The following is a 16268-nucleotide window of genomic DNA, read 5'->3' as shown; positions in this document are numbered from 1 at the left end:
AGGAAGTCTTAAATTACAAGCTAAGGTTTTAAATAGTTTAATGATAAGATATAACAGTCATCTCAGGCTTGCCTTTTAGGTAGTATATATATTCTAAGATAGAAAAATCAACATCTTATTTAGTAGTGTATAAAGTGATTATGTGTCATTTAATGTAATCTTTCAAGATATTTCTTTGTTTTTTTTATAAAGCAATGGGGAATCCAGAAAACATAGAAGATGCATATGTTGCTGTTATTCGTCCAAAGAATATGGCCAGTCTAAATTCCCGGGAATACAAAGCTAAGTCATATGAAGTGAGAACAATCTGCTAACATTTGATTTGCTACTATTGAATGTCATTCTTTATTATTTTCATTTACATGTAGTCTTATCCTGTAAATTCTTGACAGCCTAGATGTTGACAAGCTAAAATTGACAACCCTAGATCTCTGCCCATCACTGTCTTTTTCTGCTGTATATTTTTCACCATTTTTCTATTCATTGATACATATAAGTTATTAGATATTAAAAGGTACTTGTTTGAGTTTTCCAGATAATTTATTTAGTTTTTAGTACAATTTATGGAATGGCTCTCAAAATTAAAGAAAAATTTTTTAAAGTCAGTTTATTCAAAATTACAGTCTACATATTGTTCTTTGTTATTATCCCAAGCAACTGTTTTTAATAGTTCACTAAAAAAATATCTTTTTACCTTTAGTTAAGTTTTAGGAGATTAAGTTACTTTTCTGTAGTCTTCAATTATACAAGGTGGGGTAGAAGTAGATTTATAATTGTTTGTATGGAAAATGATACAATAATTAATAAATAATAATACAAGAATAAACTGGTTTTGCGCACTCATAACTGTAAACCTACTTTTGCACACCCTGTTTTACATGTAGATGTGATGGGATGACCAAAAATAGAATTGTTATCTTTTCTATACAGCAGATTCCAAACATCATAGAGTACTTCTAATCTCACCTAACTCCAGCTAATTTTTGTAGCATTTTGCTTAAATTATTTTTTTAGGGTTAATTATCTGAAACCTATTAGAATATTTCAGGGGTTCTCAGGAGGCTGCTGCTTTAGCAGTGCTCTGGCATACTGGTTGTCCTTCCTGGCTGCACTGTTGAATCACCTGAGGAACTTGAAAACTTCCAGTACCAGGAGCCCATTCCCTACACATTTTGATTTAATAGGTCTGAGATGAAGTTGGGTATTAATACTATTTAAAAAGCTTCCCAGATTATTCTAATATACAACGAGTGTCTAATATGCAGCTAGCTTATATTCTAGGGTAAATAAATTTGATTTAAACTTTCTCTTATTACTTTTCTTATTTAAGATTTTATTGCATGAAGTTCCCATTGAAGGGCAGAAAAAAAGGAGAAAGAAAGTTTTGTTGGAAACTAAACTTCAAGGCAACAGTGAAATAACACAAGGCATATTGGATTATGTAGTAGAAACCACCAAACCAATTTCTCCTGCAAACCAGGGTATCAGAGGTAAAAAAAAAAAACCCACAACTTTGTTTCTTTATTTCTTTGTTTCTTTCTCTTTTTCTTTCTTTTTTTCTTGTGCTCTTTCTTTTTTATTTAATTTTAATAAATCTTTATAATTTAAAGTATTACATATATCTCTCCCCACTGCTCTTTCTTTAACACAGTTGCTTTAAATGCTTGTGGAGAAAGACATTTAAAAAATATATTAAAATCAATTTCTTGTTACGCTGCTTTTCATTTAAAAAACTTAAAAGAGACTCAAAATTTTTTGAAGTACAGCTAAGCCCCTTGAAGAAGTAACCTGAGTAAAGAAAAAGTAACCTGACTTTAATTTTTTTAATGATTTAGAGAACAGCCAAGGGGGGGTGCCATGAAACTAAAAGAAAGTGCAAACTACTTTTGCTAGAAATATGGTTTCTCAGGTATCTTTGAACTGCAAAGATGAGAGGTTTTAGAGTACAAGACTTGTAGGTTATTATTTGTCTCCCTTGCTGCCAAATCAGGAAAATAAACTAAGAATGGTGGTTACAATTCAAAACAATAGTTTGTAGCCCAATTGAGGGCGGAGGTTGAAGATTAAATGAAGAGATGCTAAACTTTTAAGATTTTGCAACTTATACACCACCCTCTTTAGCTACTCTAGACTGTAGTAAAATCCTTACCGTCTGCATCCCCGCCAAGTGAGGAGTTATATGCTGTTTGAGCCTGCAGGATGCCTTCCTGTTGAGCTGCTCTGCCAGTCCTTAGCAGGACAGTTTTTTTTCCAGGCATAGGAAACTTCTCTTCTATTGAGTCAAGACCAGGACCATGAGTCTACTGGTTGATTGTCCACAAAATGAATATTATGAGAATCATCAGTTTTTATTAGGGCATATTATAAAAATTGACTGTTCTTACTGCCTTTTTGAAATAATTTTAATTCTCAGAGTAATTTATAAAATATAAAAGCCCATTACTTTTTATCTTTACTGACTTTTCAAAAAATGATTAGGAAAACGAGTAGTACTACTGAAGAAATTTCCTTTGGATGGGGAGAAGATGGGCAGAGAAGCAGCATTATTTATTGTTCCATCAGTTGTCAAAGGTAAAGTTCAAGTTTTATCTTATGAATCTTTTTGTGCCTTACATGCTAAGTTAAAATCTATTTAGAAATTTAGGAATTTGCATTCATAGTTACTACATAATACTGTTATATAAAATACATGTTGTAATTAATGTAAGATGGAGAAATTTGTTAAACATATATTTTTAAAATATATGTTTATTGATTCAGAGAGGAAGTGAGAGGGAGAGAGAAATAGAAACATCAATGATGAGAGAGAATCATTGATCATCTTTCTCCTGCACGCCCCCTACTGGGGATCAAGCCTGCAACCTGGGTATGTGTCCTTTACCGGAATCGAACCCAGGTCCCTTCAGTCCACAGGCTGACGCTCTTTCCACTGAGCCAAACCAGGTAGCGCTAAACAAAGATGTTTTGATTTAAAAGTAATATTCCAGCTTCTGGACTGAAAATAATGTTTTTCCCAGCCATAGTTGGGGGAAAAAGTTCAGTTTTTAAAATTATTTTGGAAATCTTATTAGTCAGTTTTATAATATTATTGAGAAAGAGAAAGAAGAAATAATTTTTTTAATTCTCCAAGATTATAAATGTGTATTCACCCAAGTGGATAAGGTCACAGAGCTGCCCATCATTTGACTCCAGGTCTTCTAATTGGAAATATAAAATAGCACTAGCTGGTTTGGCTCAGTGGATAGAGTATCAGCCTGCGGACTGAAGGATCCCAGGTTTGATTCTGGTCAAGGGCACATGCCCAGGGTTGCGGGCTCGATCCCCAGTAGGGGGTATGCAGGAAGCAGCAGATCAATGATTCTCTCTCATCATTGATGCTTCAATCTCTTTCTGCCTCTCCCTTCCTCTCTGAAATCAATAAAAATATATTAAAAAATAAATCTGAAATAATTTATGTTATATTTAACTATTTTTATAAACATATACTTTTAAATAAGAAATATGCCGTTGTAAACCTTTTATAATGGCATAATTCTTAATTTTTCTTTTCCAGATAATACTAAATATACGTATACTCCAGGATGCCCAATTTTTTACTGCTTACAAGATATTATGCGAGTCTGTAGTGAATCCAGCACTCACTTTGCTACTCTTACAGCAAGGATGTTAATAGCCTTGGATAAGTAAGAACTGCCATTAAAAATATTTTTTAATAAAATATATGTTGATAATAGAAATTAACTCTGATGCCAACACTTTGGGAAGAAAATAATGAAATTAATAGTATATGTATTCATAAATGGTAAATTTTTTTATTTTTTTTTTTTTACTTTAAATTTTTTTTTTTTTTTTTTTAGTTAGTGGCAAAATTATTTTTTTCTTTTTTTTTTAGTGGCAATTTTTTTTTTTTTTTTAGTTTACTTTAAATTCTTTATTGTTTAATATATTACATACATCTCCTTTTTCCCCCATTGACCTCTCCCTGGCCTCCCCCAACCTCCAGCACATGCCCTTACCCCCCGCTCCATCTGTGTCCATTGGTTATGCTCATGTGCATGCATACACATCCTTTGGTTAATTTCTTACCCGTCCCCTCCTCCCCCCCGCCTTCCCTCATAGGTTGGACAGTCTATTCAATGCCTCTATGACTCTGGTTCTGTCTTTGTTCGTCAGTTTATGTTGTTCATTATATTCCACAAATGATTGAGATCATATGATATTTATCTTTCTCTGACTGGCTTATTTCACTTAGCATAATGCTCTCCAGTTCCATTAAATGGTAAATTTTGTAAAAATTACATTTATTAAGATGACATTGGTTAATAACATTAAATAATTTCATGTGTAAATACGAGAATTCATTATCTGTATACTCTATTGTGTGTTCATAACCCGGTGTATTTTCCTTCCCATATCATATATTTGACCCCCTAACCAATTCACCCTCCCCCTTTTCTCTCTGGTAATTACCATTCTGTTTTCTGAATCTATGAGTTTGTTTTGTTCATTTGTTTCTTTTTTAATATTCCACATATGAGTGAGATCATAAGGTTTTTGTCTTCTGTTTGACTTAATTCACTTAGCATAATTACCTCAAGATTCATCATGTTGAAAACAGCAATGTTTCATCATTTTTTATGGCTAAATAGTATTCCATTGTATATGTATGCCACATCTTCTTTACCCAATCATCTGTTGATGGGCACTTAGGTTATTTCTATGTCTTGGCTATTGTAAATAAAGCTGCAGTAAACATAGGGGGTATATAAATCTTTAAAAATTAGTGTTTTCATATTTTTTGGGTAGATACCCAGAATAGGAATTGCTGGACCATATGTTAGTTCTATCCTTAATCTTTTAAGGAGCCTCCATATTATTTTCCATAGTGGCTGCACCAATTTACATTTTCACTAACAGTGCCTGAGAGTTAGTTTCCTTTTCCCCACATCATCATCAATATTTGTTATTTCCTGTCTTTTTAATAATAGCCATTCTAGCTAGCCCTGGCCAGTATTCTCAGTGGTTAGAGCACTCATCTTTGCACTGGAGGCTCTCAGGTTCGATACCTGGTCAAGGGCACATACTTGGGTTTCATGTTTGATCCCCTGCCCAGATCAGGGCCACACTTGGGAGGCAATCAGTCATGTGTCTCTCGCGTTGATGTTGATGTTTCTCTCTCCCCCCTCTCCCCTTCTCTCTCCCTCTCTCCCTCTCTCCCTCTCTCCCCCTTCTCCACCTCCCTTCCACTCTAAAAATCAATGGAAAAAAATACACTCGGGTGAGGATTAACCAAAAATAAATGAATAATAGCCTTCTAACAGGTATGAGGTGATACCTCATGGTTTTAATTTGCAAGAAATGGTTTTTGAAGTATCATAATGGTCTTTGAAGTATCATTTCATTTTCATAAAAATGAAAAACTCCAAAGATAGGATTGTCCTTGTTTGCTTGCAACATGTTAATTTTATCTTCAAAAATGGCAAAGAATGCCTTGTTTTAATTAAGATTCCTTTGTTATAAAACTAGATTTAGTATTGAGTTACTCTCATCAGTGAACAAGTCTTTTAATCTACCATGCCTTTGTCTTTTTGTAACAACAGGGCTAATGTACCTGTGTCTCAGTGGTTTAAATTTTAAAAGTGCTTCATGTTTTTTGAAAAGGGTTTTTATTATTATAATGGTTTATACATTTTTTAAAGTGGTTTGCTATGTCCATGAACAAAACTTTTGTTAATAGTAAATGAAGTACTTAACCAACATTAATTAAAAGTATAAAAATCTGAATATTAGAAAGTATCACGTACCAGAATTGGATAGTATTATATTTTTATCCTCACTTTTGAACAAATGTATCTACTATTCATTTTTTCTATTTTGCCAGGTGGTTAGATGAACGTCATGCCCAATCTCACTTTATTCCAGCTTTATTCCGACCATCTCCTCTTGAGCGGATAAAAACTAATGTCATAAATCCTGCATATGCTACTGAATCAGGTCAGACAGAAAACTCACTACATATGGGCTATAGTGCACTAGAAATAAAGAGTAAAATGTTAGCCCTAGAGAAAGCAGATACCTGTATTTACAACCCTTTATTTGGATCAGATCTTCAGTATACAAACAGGGTAAGAATTGAATGAATTTTGGCTTTGATTTCAAAAGACATTTCATCTCAAATGAGTTTTTTCCCCTGAGATAAATGCATCTATTACTAATTGTAAATATTAACATGACATCCATACTTAACTCTATATACAGGGTGTCCCAAAAAAATGTATATATATATATTTTAACAGTTGATTTCTATTACATTTTAAAAATGAAATGTTGTGTGTGTTTTTTAAATATGGAACGCTTCAGGAATTTGCCGGTCATCCTTGTGCAGGGGCCATGCTAATCTCTGTATTGTTCCAATTTTAGTATATGTGCTGCCAAAGCAAGCACATGAAATGTATTCTAATAAACACTGCCCTTATAATTCAAAGTATGTATACATTTTGGGGGAATACCTTATATATTAAAGTTAATTATCTAAAGCTCTTAAGGGTTTTTTTGTTTGTTTTATTTTCCCTTTCTAGGTTGATAAAGTGGTAATAAATCCATACTTTGGTCTAGGAGCTCCAGACTACTCAAAAATCCAAATTCCCAAGCAGGAAAAATGGCAAAGAAGCATGAGCAGTGTCACAGAAGACAAGTACCGTTTTGGTTTTACTCCACCTTGCTTTTTTTAAAACTTGCATTCTGTTATAGTTTAAAATTAATTAACATGTAATATGCAATTAATATATAACATAATCATTGCATAAGTAATTCAGTTTATGGCTTCTCAATGATACATAGCTTTCACTTTGTTTTTATGAATAGGGAACGACCATGGGTAGATGATTTTCCTCTCCATCGAAGTGCCTGTGAAGGAGATTCAGAATTATTAACTCGTCTTCTCAATGAAAAATTTTCAGTCAATCAGTTAGATAATGACCACTGGGCGCCCATTCATTATGCATGCTGGTAAATAAGATTACTTTTTATTTTCCTTTGAGAAAGAATGAATCATTCTGTATAATAAAACTCTAATATGCAAATCGACCAACTGGCGGGATGACTGGTCACTCTAATGTGCACTGACCACCAGGAAGCAGACGCTCAATGCAGGAGCTGCCCCCTGGTGGTCAATATGCTCCCATGGGGGAGCGCCACTCAGCCAAAAGCCAGGCTCACAGCTGTCAAGCACAGTGGCGGTGGCGGGAGCCTCTCCCACTTCTGCTGCAGTGCTAAGGAGCAGCGAGTGGAGGGGTAAGAGCAGAGAGTAAGCAGGTGGTAAGGAGCAAGGAGTCCCGGACTGCAAGAGGGATGTCCGCTAAGGGGTCCTAGGTTGCGAGAGGGTGCAGGCTGGGCTGAGTACGAATTTCATGCACCAGGCCTCTAGTTGGTTACAAATATTAGTGCTCCTTTTCAAAACTCATTCCAGCCACTTTTTTTCTACCGTGTTTGCCTAATGAGCTTTCTATTTATGTCTTTGATGTGCCTGTAGATGTGTTCCATTCAGAATTGCCAGGTCTGCCCTATAGGAAAAGTATCATTAGTGTTCTCAGGCGTTATTACCAGGTCATACAGAAAGATAGCTGATGACTAGCAAATGTCATTGCACAGCACAGGACCCTTATTTATCTGTTTTGTATTGGAGTTATGTTTGTTTACCCTTACTATAAAATTTACATGTGTTAGCTACTTATGATTTACTTGCATTATATCAGGAAAGTACCTTTTTAGTTCTTTGGGAAGCTGTGGTATCAGGAAACCCCCAAAAGCATTCATTCGCATTAAAGCCTTCCTTTTTTTTTTCTTTTTCTCTTTTTTTTAAGATGAAAGGGATTAGCTCCCAGGATTGAGGCTAGCTCTTTCCACTAGTTGCCCAATGTAGCTCTTGCTCACCTACTCTTCTCACGATAGTGACTCTTCCCCTCCGTTGGTCTGAGTTCTTAAATTTGTATTCATAGCAGTAGTTAACCATTTGCCATATAGCCCATCCTTTAGAGAGGAAGTAATAAAGTTATTTACTTTTTATGGAAAAGTTGCTTTTGACGTACTAAAGTGAACTTCTTTGGCTCATTTAAAAAGTGCCTATATTATTTAGTGCTTGTTAAGTGTCCATACTTCTTAACTGCATGACATTAAGCAAGGTACTTCATTTCACTTCTTTGCCTCTCATTTTTTTAAATCTATATGTAAAATGTATTAATTAGATAATTTCTAGAGTTCTTTTCAGCTCAGATTCTTTCGTTTTACTGATTCCAGTATTTGTTATCAAGAAGCTAAATACAGTTGCTTATAAATATACATTTTTCTTCCTTTTAAACTATGCCATTCCTTAAAAATATGCTCCTTTATTCTATCCATATGTTCTTGTCTGCCCATTACAGAGTTTTTATATCAAATTTGTAAAAAGTTACCCTAAATCTTTAAAACTAAACTTAACAGTTGTTTACACATATTACTAGTAAATACTGCTAGTAGCAACAGTACTAAGAAAACTTCACATACTTTACCTGGAACTAAGCAAAAAGAGGTAGAGAATAGTTCAAACCCCAAGAAAGTACACTGTGGAATTAGGAAAGACACAGGCAGTGAATTTTAATTTAGAAATCCCAAATTTATATTTGGCTATTTTGCTGCCCTTTTGGGCAGGGTTATTTTCTCATCTAATAAAAGAATGGTAATATTTTCAACTATCTGTTGCATAAAAACAGAAGTATGGTATAGTATTTAATGTGCTTTGGATTGCCCCTAGGTTTCAATCCCAACTTTTAGTTCCTAAAAGTATGACCTTTAGCAAGTTACTTAAAGTCTCTAAGGATCTGTTTCTTTACCTATAAAATGGGCTTAATCATAATACCTTTCTTAAGATTAAAGAAGAAAATGCAAATAATGCTTTTACAGTACTGGCATATAATAAGCACTCAATAAATCTTGGCTGTTACTATTAAAGTATTGTAATAATTTAAAGATTTTGATTTTTAAATCTAAAGTTCATTCATGTTCAGTATTTTTTAAAAAATATTATTATTACAATACACCAAGGAAAAGTTTTATCCTTTGATAAAATTAACTTTGAGTGGCCCTGGCCAGGTGTCTCAGTGGGTTGGAGCATCATCCTATAAACCAAAAGGCTGTGGGTTCAGTTCCCTGTCAGGGCATATCCCTAGGTTGTAGGTTCTTTTCCCAGTTGGGGTATGTACAGGAGGCAACTCACTGATGTCTCTCCTCCTCACCCCTCATCCCCTCCTTTCTAAAAATCAAAACAAACCAGTTTTGAAGATGTGCAATTTTCCCCTTAAATGCACCATATCTAAAAACAAATTTCCTTTCCCCTCTCCTCCTCCCACCCATTTATTTCTAAACAATTACTTTTCCATCATTGCTTCAAACTGCATCCTTACATAAGTATTTGGCTGTAACCAAATGTTGGACTCACTACTCACTTTTCTGGGTCTTTGCCTTGCTTATTACTTTTCCCACTACCTAAAATATTTTACCTCTCTTCAATATCTCTTCAGTTTATTCCTATTTAAAATCCAGTTAAAGTTGTTAGCCTATTAAAACTCTTTACTTGACCATCTTAGACTGAAATAATAATCTTCCTTTTCCAATATTTTTAAAGCATTAATTATATACTATCTTGATAAGTATATAGTACCTTATTTTGTTGGTTAGTATCCTAAGCTATTACTTAAATTATAGAGCATTATGTAACTATTCCATGTTTTTTGTTTTACTTCTCTGATTACATCGTACTCCTTTATTAGAGCAGCGACTATGTATTTTACATATCTTTATGTGTCATCCACCACCTAACATAACAGCTACATACAGAATTACATCTTTGGGCCTATTAAATCACAGGCCTTTGTGAAAAGTTTATGAGTTTATGAGTTACTTTCTGATTCTGGACATATTTTTGACTAAACATTTTCTCTCTTTAAATTATAATTTTTGTACTTTATGTGCTCTATCTTTGTGTTTGAGGTTATATTTTCTCGAATTGATCAGAAGTAAACACAGTTGAATTGAACCAGAATAATTAATAAGAAACCAGTCCCTAGGCAGTGAAAACATTGTCTGTATCTTAGTTCCTTGCTCTCTGCCTAGAAAAATCTTAGATTTCTTTGGGGTGTCTTCTAAAATTTGGAGTTTTAAAACATTTGAAAATACTTTTTTTCTTTTTTTTTTAAATAGGCTTGGAAAGGTTGAGGCCACTCGCATATTGTTAGAAAAAGGAAAGTGCAATCCAAACCTTTTAAATGGACATCTTAGTTCTCCTCTTCATTTTGCTGCTGGTGGGGGACATGCTGAAATAGTACAGATTCTCTTAAACCATCCAGAAATTGACAGAGTAAGTTATTTTCCAGGTTGTTGTTGTTTTTTAATGTTTCAGCAGTGAATAACAAATAATGACACTAACATGCTCAGTAGTATACTTGAGAGGTTAGCTGAAAAATAAAAACAAATTTCACTTACTATACAGAATACATATGTGTAAACTTTGCTTTATACATAAACATTTTTGATGATGATAAAATATATCTTGCATAAAATGTACCATTTAAGCCATTTTAGGAGTACAGTTCAGTGGCATTAAGTACATTCATATTACTGTTCAGTCTTCTACAGAATGTGTATAAAATTTAACCTCTTTTCATTTCATATTGTATTTCTTCAAAAATATATTTAAGAATGAAAAAGATTTTCTACCCACTTTCTGGAATTTGTATTAACAAGTATTTTGTGAAGGGAAAAAGAATAGTTTTAACAAAACCTGTGTTGTATTTGTAATTATAACTTTTAAAAAACAATAATCACATTGATCTGAGCTTTAAGTCTTTCATATTTGGTAATTCATGTTTATTTTAACTACAGCATGTACTAAGTATGGTTCATATTTACTACTTGAGAAGAGTCTTTTTTTAAATCAAACTTTAATGTTTGCCTTTAGATTGCCATATATTTATATGCCTTTTTTCTTTATCCTCTTCTTTGCCCCCTCATTTTTAGCACATAACAGACCAACAAGGAAAATCCCCTTTAAATATTTGTGAAGAAAACAAACAAAATAATTGGGAAGAAACTGCAAAATTGTTGAAGGAAGCCATTAACAAACCAGTAAGATTACCTTCAGAGTAGAGCCAAGCATCCTACTTAAATTGATAAGTAATTTCAGGTTCTGTGACAAGGTGTAAGGGTGAATGGCTGGTTTCTTTACTGCTTTTATAAAACCTCATGGTTAGACTTCATAAACATTAACTTTGTTGTCATCCATATGGTTGGATGTTTATTCTTGCTTAACAAAATGAAACTTGCATAAGTAAATGTTTTAATCACTTAAAATTAATTTAATTTTCAGTATAATCTCTGTACTTGGTGTGCTAATTACAAATTAATCTGTTCATTGAAGCATAGATCTCTACTTAGGCCTCCTCAGCAATATTTTATATTTGTAAATACTGACATTAACCATCATTCATTAATTTAGTTTCAGCAAGTTATCTACTACAGATTCATTTTACTCCTCAAGAAAGTGCATGGCATGAGTTAAGATTGGAGATTTCCTAGCCTTTTTAAAAAATATATATATATATATTTTATTGATTTTTACAGAGAGGAAGGGAGAGGGATAGAGAGGTAGAAACATCAATGAGAGAGAAACATCGACCAGCTGCCTCCTGCACACCTCCTATTGGGGATGTGCCCGCAACCAAGGTACATGCCCTTGACCGGAATCAAACCCAGGACCCTTCAGTCCGCAGGCCGACACTTTATCCCCTGAGCCAAACCGGTTAGGGCTTCCCTAGCTTTTTTGTTTTGCCTATTCAACCTGGCTTTCCATCTAATTATGTCCAAAATAACTAGCAGTGACATTAAGGTAGAAAAGAATTAACAATGAGAAAAAAACTCAATCCTAAAAGTTATAGTGATGATAAATCTATCATTAATTTAAAGATTTGAAAACTCGCAAACCAGATAAAAGGATTCATATTAACAGATATAGGATAAAAGTTTGATACCAACAAATATAACCCATATGTGTGAGCCTTTCCAAACTTCCCATCAATGAGACAGTAAGTCTTTGTTGAATATTCCTGTGAATTTAACATCATGAAATGCTGAAATTGATAACTGATAAAGAATATATGATCTCGCTCAGTGGATGGAGCATCGGATGCAGACTGAAGGGTCTCAGGTTCGATTCCCGTAAAGGACACATGCCCAGGTTGTGGGCTCATCCCCAGTAGGGGGCAAGCAGGAGGCAGCTGATCAGTGATTCTCTCTCATCATTGATGTTTCTATCTCTCTCTCCCTCTCCCTTCCTCTCTGATCAATAAGAATACATATTAAAAAAAAAAAGAATAGCCCTATCCGGTTTGGCTCAGTGGATAGAGCGTCAGCCTGCGGACTCAAGGGTCCTAGGTTCGATTCCGGTCAAGGGCATGTAACTGGGTTGCGGGCACATCCCCAGTGGGGGGCGTGCAGGAGGCAGCTGATCGATGTTTCTCTCTCATCGATGTTTCTAACTCCTAACTCTCTATCCCTCTCCTTTCCTCTCTGTAAAAAATCAATAAAATATATTTAAAAAAAAAAAAAAAGGCCGAAACCGGTTTGGCTCAGTGGATAGAGCGTCGGCCTGCGGACTGAAAGGTCCCGGGTTCGATTCCGGTCAAGGGCATGTACCTGGGTTGCGGGCACATCCCCAGTGGGGAGTGTGCAGGAGGCAGCTGGTCGATGTTTCTCTCTCATCGATGTTTCTAACTCTCTATCTCTCTCCTTTCCTCTCTGTAAAAACTCAATAAAATATATTTAAAAAAAAAAAAAAAGAATATATGATCTTTCCCTTTATTTTTTTTTTTAATATATTTTATTGATTTTTTACAGAGAGGAAGGGAGAGAGATAGAGAGTTAGAAACATCGATGAGAGAGAAACATCGACCAGCTGCCTCCTGCACACTCCCCACTGGGGATGTGCCCGCAACCCAGGTACATGCCCTTGACCGGAATCGAACCCGGGACCTTTCAGTCCGCAGGCCGACGCTCTATCCACTGAGCCAAACCGGTTTCGGCGATCTTTCCCTTTAAAGATGATTACACACTCATGCACATTTTATGAAAACACTATTCCATGAGCACAAGACAAGGGCAAGAAAATAGCTAAGTGGTATAGGCAACTTTATGTTATACGTCATTGCAATTCATTTTCTAATTGTATATTAAAATATTTTTTTTTTCTTCCCATACTTTTTATATTGGAATGTAAAAGATAAAAGGAATTAGGTACTTTTATCCAAAATGAACTGTCCTGGAAGTTGTTTGGAGACCCCATAACCACAAAAATGTTACTGAGGATTTCATTTGTCTCTAGGAATTTCTGAACTGGAGGAAAAAAAACTGGCTTAAGGTCCATTGCTTAAAACTTCTACCTGCAAAGTCTTCTATTACAGATTTCTCTTAGGACAAATTATTGGTGGTACACATTTCTGTAGTATAATTTTTGGCCCATTAGACTCATGAGGTACTTGACTAACACCACATTTAGTTAACCATTGTATATCCCCCATTTGATATCTACATTGTACATAGCAGCTTACCAAAAAAAAAAAAATCCTCTCAGAAGATTTTGAAGTTGAATTTTTTAAAAAACAAACTAATTTGTCTTAGTTTCTCAAAATTATGTGAATATGGGATATCCAGAGGAAAATGTATTAGAAAATATAAATAATAAAAGTAAAATTTTAAAAAATATTGCCAGCACATTCTCACTTGAAGCCGTTTTTCTGGTATTTTCCATGTTAGAAATCTATATTAAGCAGATGAAATTGAAATTAAAGCATTTTGGTGGATTTGGTTGTATAATTTCTAACCAGGTTGCATAATTTATTATCATTCTTTGTTCTAGTATGAAAAAGTTCGAATATACAGAATGGATGGATCGTACCGTTCTGTTGAACTAAAGCATGGAAATAATACCACAGTGCAGCAGATAATGGAAGGAATGCGTCTCTCTCAAGAAACACAGCAATATTTCACTATTTGGATCTGTTCAGAAAACCTCAGTAAGAAATTTGTTATTTTGTATGAACATCATTATTCTTTTTTGAGAGTGGGTTGGTCAATTACATTTAACATCAGTCTAACAACAGTTAATTACTGACTTTTAAATTTTAAAGTGATACAGTGTTCTTCTCTTTTATATAAATTATTTGTGCTCAAACTGTTGAAAAAGGTAAGCCCCCCTCACTTAATTCAAACAATATTTTAAGTAGTAAAAAAACAAAACATTTCTTCTTTGACAATGGAATTTTATTTGAATGCCATTAAATGTGGCGCTCATCCAACTTGCCTTTATTTTCAGTGCTCAAAATAATATAAAATTTCTTCTTTATATAAATTTTCTTTCAGATCTTTTTATTTTAAAATCAATCTTTTACTGTAGATTTGTCTCTCAAATTATTGCAAATACATAAAGGATTTAATTGAGGTTGTTTTGATTGGTTATCTAATGGTTGGGGTTTTTTTAACCATATACTACTGATTGTATCATAATTAGGCTATCATGAAATTTAGGATCTTAAATAGATTTAATAATTTTTTTACTTTTAAGAATTATTCTCATAATTCTTCTTTTTTTTTAATCCTCACCCAAGGAAATTTTCTCCAAAGAGAGTGGTAGGGAGGGATGGGGAGGAGGGTAGTGGAGAGAAACATTGATGTGAGAGAAACATTGACTAGTTGCTCCGCAGGCACCCTAACCAGGGCCTTGGGTGGAAGCTGCAACTGAGGTATCTGCCCTTGACCGGAAATCTAACCCGTGACCCTTCAGTCCTTGCAGTGACGCTCTTACCACTGAGAAACACCAGCCAGGGCAATTCTTATATTCTTAAAAACAAAAGCAATCCACTCAAGTCGAGTAGTATTAATTAAAGTTAATGTTGATTTAAATTTACACTTAATTTGTGTGTAGTCGGTACTTAAGTGTAGAAAGTTTAATACAAAGTTTCTGTGCATTGATATAATTGATCTATTTTTACATTATCATTTATAAAAGGAAAGATGTTTTTCAGGCCTTCAACTCAAACCATATCATAAACCCTTGCAACATGTTCGGGACTGGCCAGAAATACTGGCTGAATTGACTAATTTGGATCCCCAAAGGGAAACACCACAGCTTTTCCTAAGAAGAGATGTGAGACTTCCTTTGGAAGTTGAAAAAAAGGTTTGCTTGAAAATCTTATTTATAGTCATGAAAATGTACAGAATTTATTGAGTTCCTATAGTGGGCACTACAGGCAGAATTTGTGCTCTTCTTGTACAGGTGGGGTTTACTTCTGTTTTTCTGTTCAATCCCCACATCCCTTTGGTAAATGGTAGAGTTTGAGTCAGACTGCTTTTATAAAGCCCCTCATTGGTTTTCTGTTTTTCTTTTCATTGTCTTAGAATGCAAAAGAAATAAGAGAGTCTATCCTAAAGAGAATTATTAGCAACCAGATAGAAGGCAGATTATGCAAAAAAAATTTTTTTTCAGAATAGTATAGTGTCAAAGGTAAATTTAATAAAGGGCTAATAAGGTGTGTAAATCTCAAAGGAGCAAAGGGATACCTTGGAATGGGGGAATACAGAAAAGAATATTATAAGTGGAGAAAATTATATTTGCAAAAGGGACATAAAAATTGTTCTCTACAGTCAGTAAGTAGCTGTTCTCAACTCAAGCAGAGAATTATATAGATACTAAAAAAAGAAAATACAATTTACATTGGATAAAAAGATCTGTTCCAAACAAGTATGTTTGGATTTGAATTAGACTATAAAGGTTACTGTAGATAGCTATGAAAATTGGGGTAGGAGGGAAGTCTCAAAACTGAAAAAAATATATAATGCATTTATATATTCTTTATTCAAGAAAATATTAAACAAATAAGGTTAAGCAGATTTCAGCACAAGAAAATTTCAATGACCATGTCCAAACTTGGTAAATGTTTTGTGCCTGACTACTCATATTGTCCCTCTGAGATTTGATCCTGTTACCCAAATATGCTGGAAGGTATATCAAAATTTGTATAAAATTTATCAAAAACTAAGATATTGATTATTTATTAAAAATATGTTAGAATAAAAAAAATATGTTAGAATCACAAATAGAATGAAGGATATAAAACCACGTGATCATCTCAATTGACATACAAAACTAGGAATAGATAGGAGCTTCCTCAATATGGTAAATGGAG

At 34.0% G+C, this 16268-nt stretch overlaps 1 protein-coding gene across 3 annotated transcripts in view; it reads left to right on the top strand.

Moving 5' to 3' along the window:
- KRIT1 (KRIT1 ankyrin repeat containing) overlaps positions 1–16268 on the top strand; it is a 37101-nt gene that overhangs the window by 6630 nt on the left and 14203 nt on the right. For all 3 annotated transcript variants that reach the window (XM_081102341.1, XM_081102340.1, XM_081102339.1), the window contains exons 2-12: positions 193–296; positions 1331–1490; positions 2479–2571; positions 3554–3683; positions 5882–6125; positions 6579–6694; positions 6865–7008; positions 10234–10390; positions 11050–11157; positions 13943–14099; positions 15108–15259. In XM_081102341.1, the coding sequence (XP_080958467.1) occupies positions 195–296; positions 1331–1490; positions 2479–2571; positions 3554–3683; positions 5882–6125; positions 6579–6694; positions 6865–7008; positions 10234–10390; positions 11050–11157; positions 13943–14099; positions 15108–15259 (1563 nt within the window). In that variant the 5' untranslated portion in view covers positions 193–194. The remainder of the gene's footprint in view (positions 1–192; positions 297–1330; positions 1491–2478; positions 2572–3553; positions 3684–5881; positions 6126–6578; positions 6695–6864; positions 7009–10233; positions 10391–11049; positions 11158–13942; positions 14100–15107; positions 15260–16268) is intronic.

Source organism: Myotis nattereri (genome assembly GCF_964212035.1).
Source record: "Myotis nattereri genome assembly, chromosome: 11".
NCBI classification, from domain to species: Eukaryota; Metazoa; Chordata; class Mammalia; order Chiroptera; family Vespertilionidae; genus Myotis; species Myotis nattereri.
Note: the sequence above shows the minus strand (reverse complement) of the source record. Positions and strands in the feature narration are given on the sequence as shown.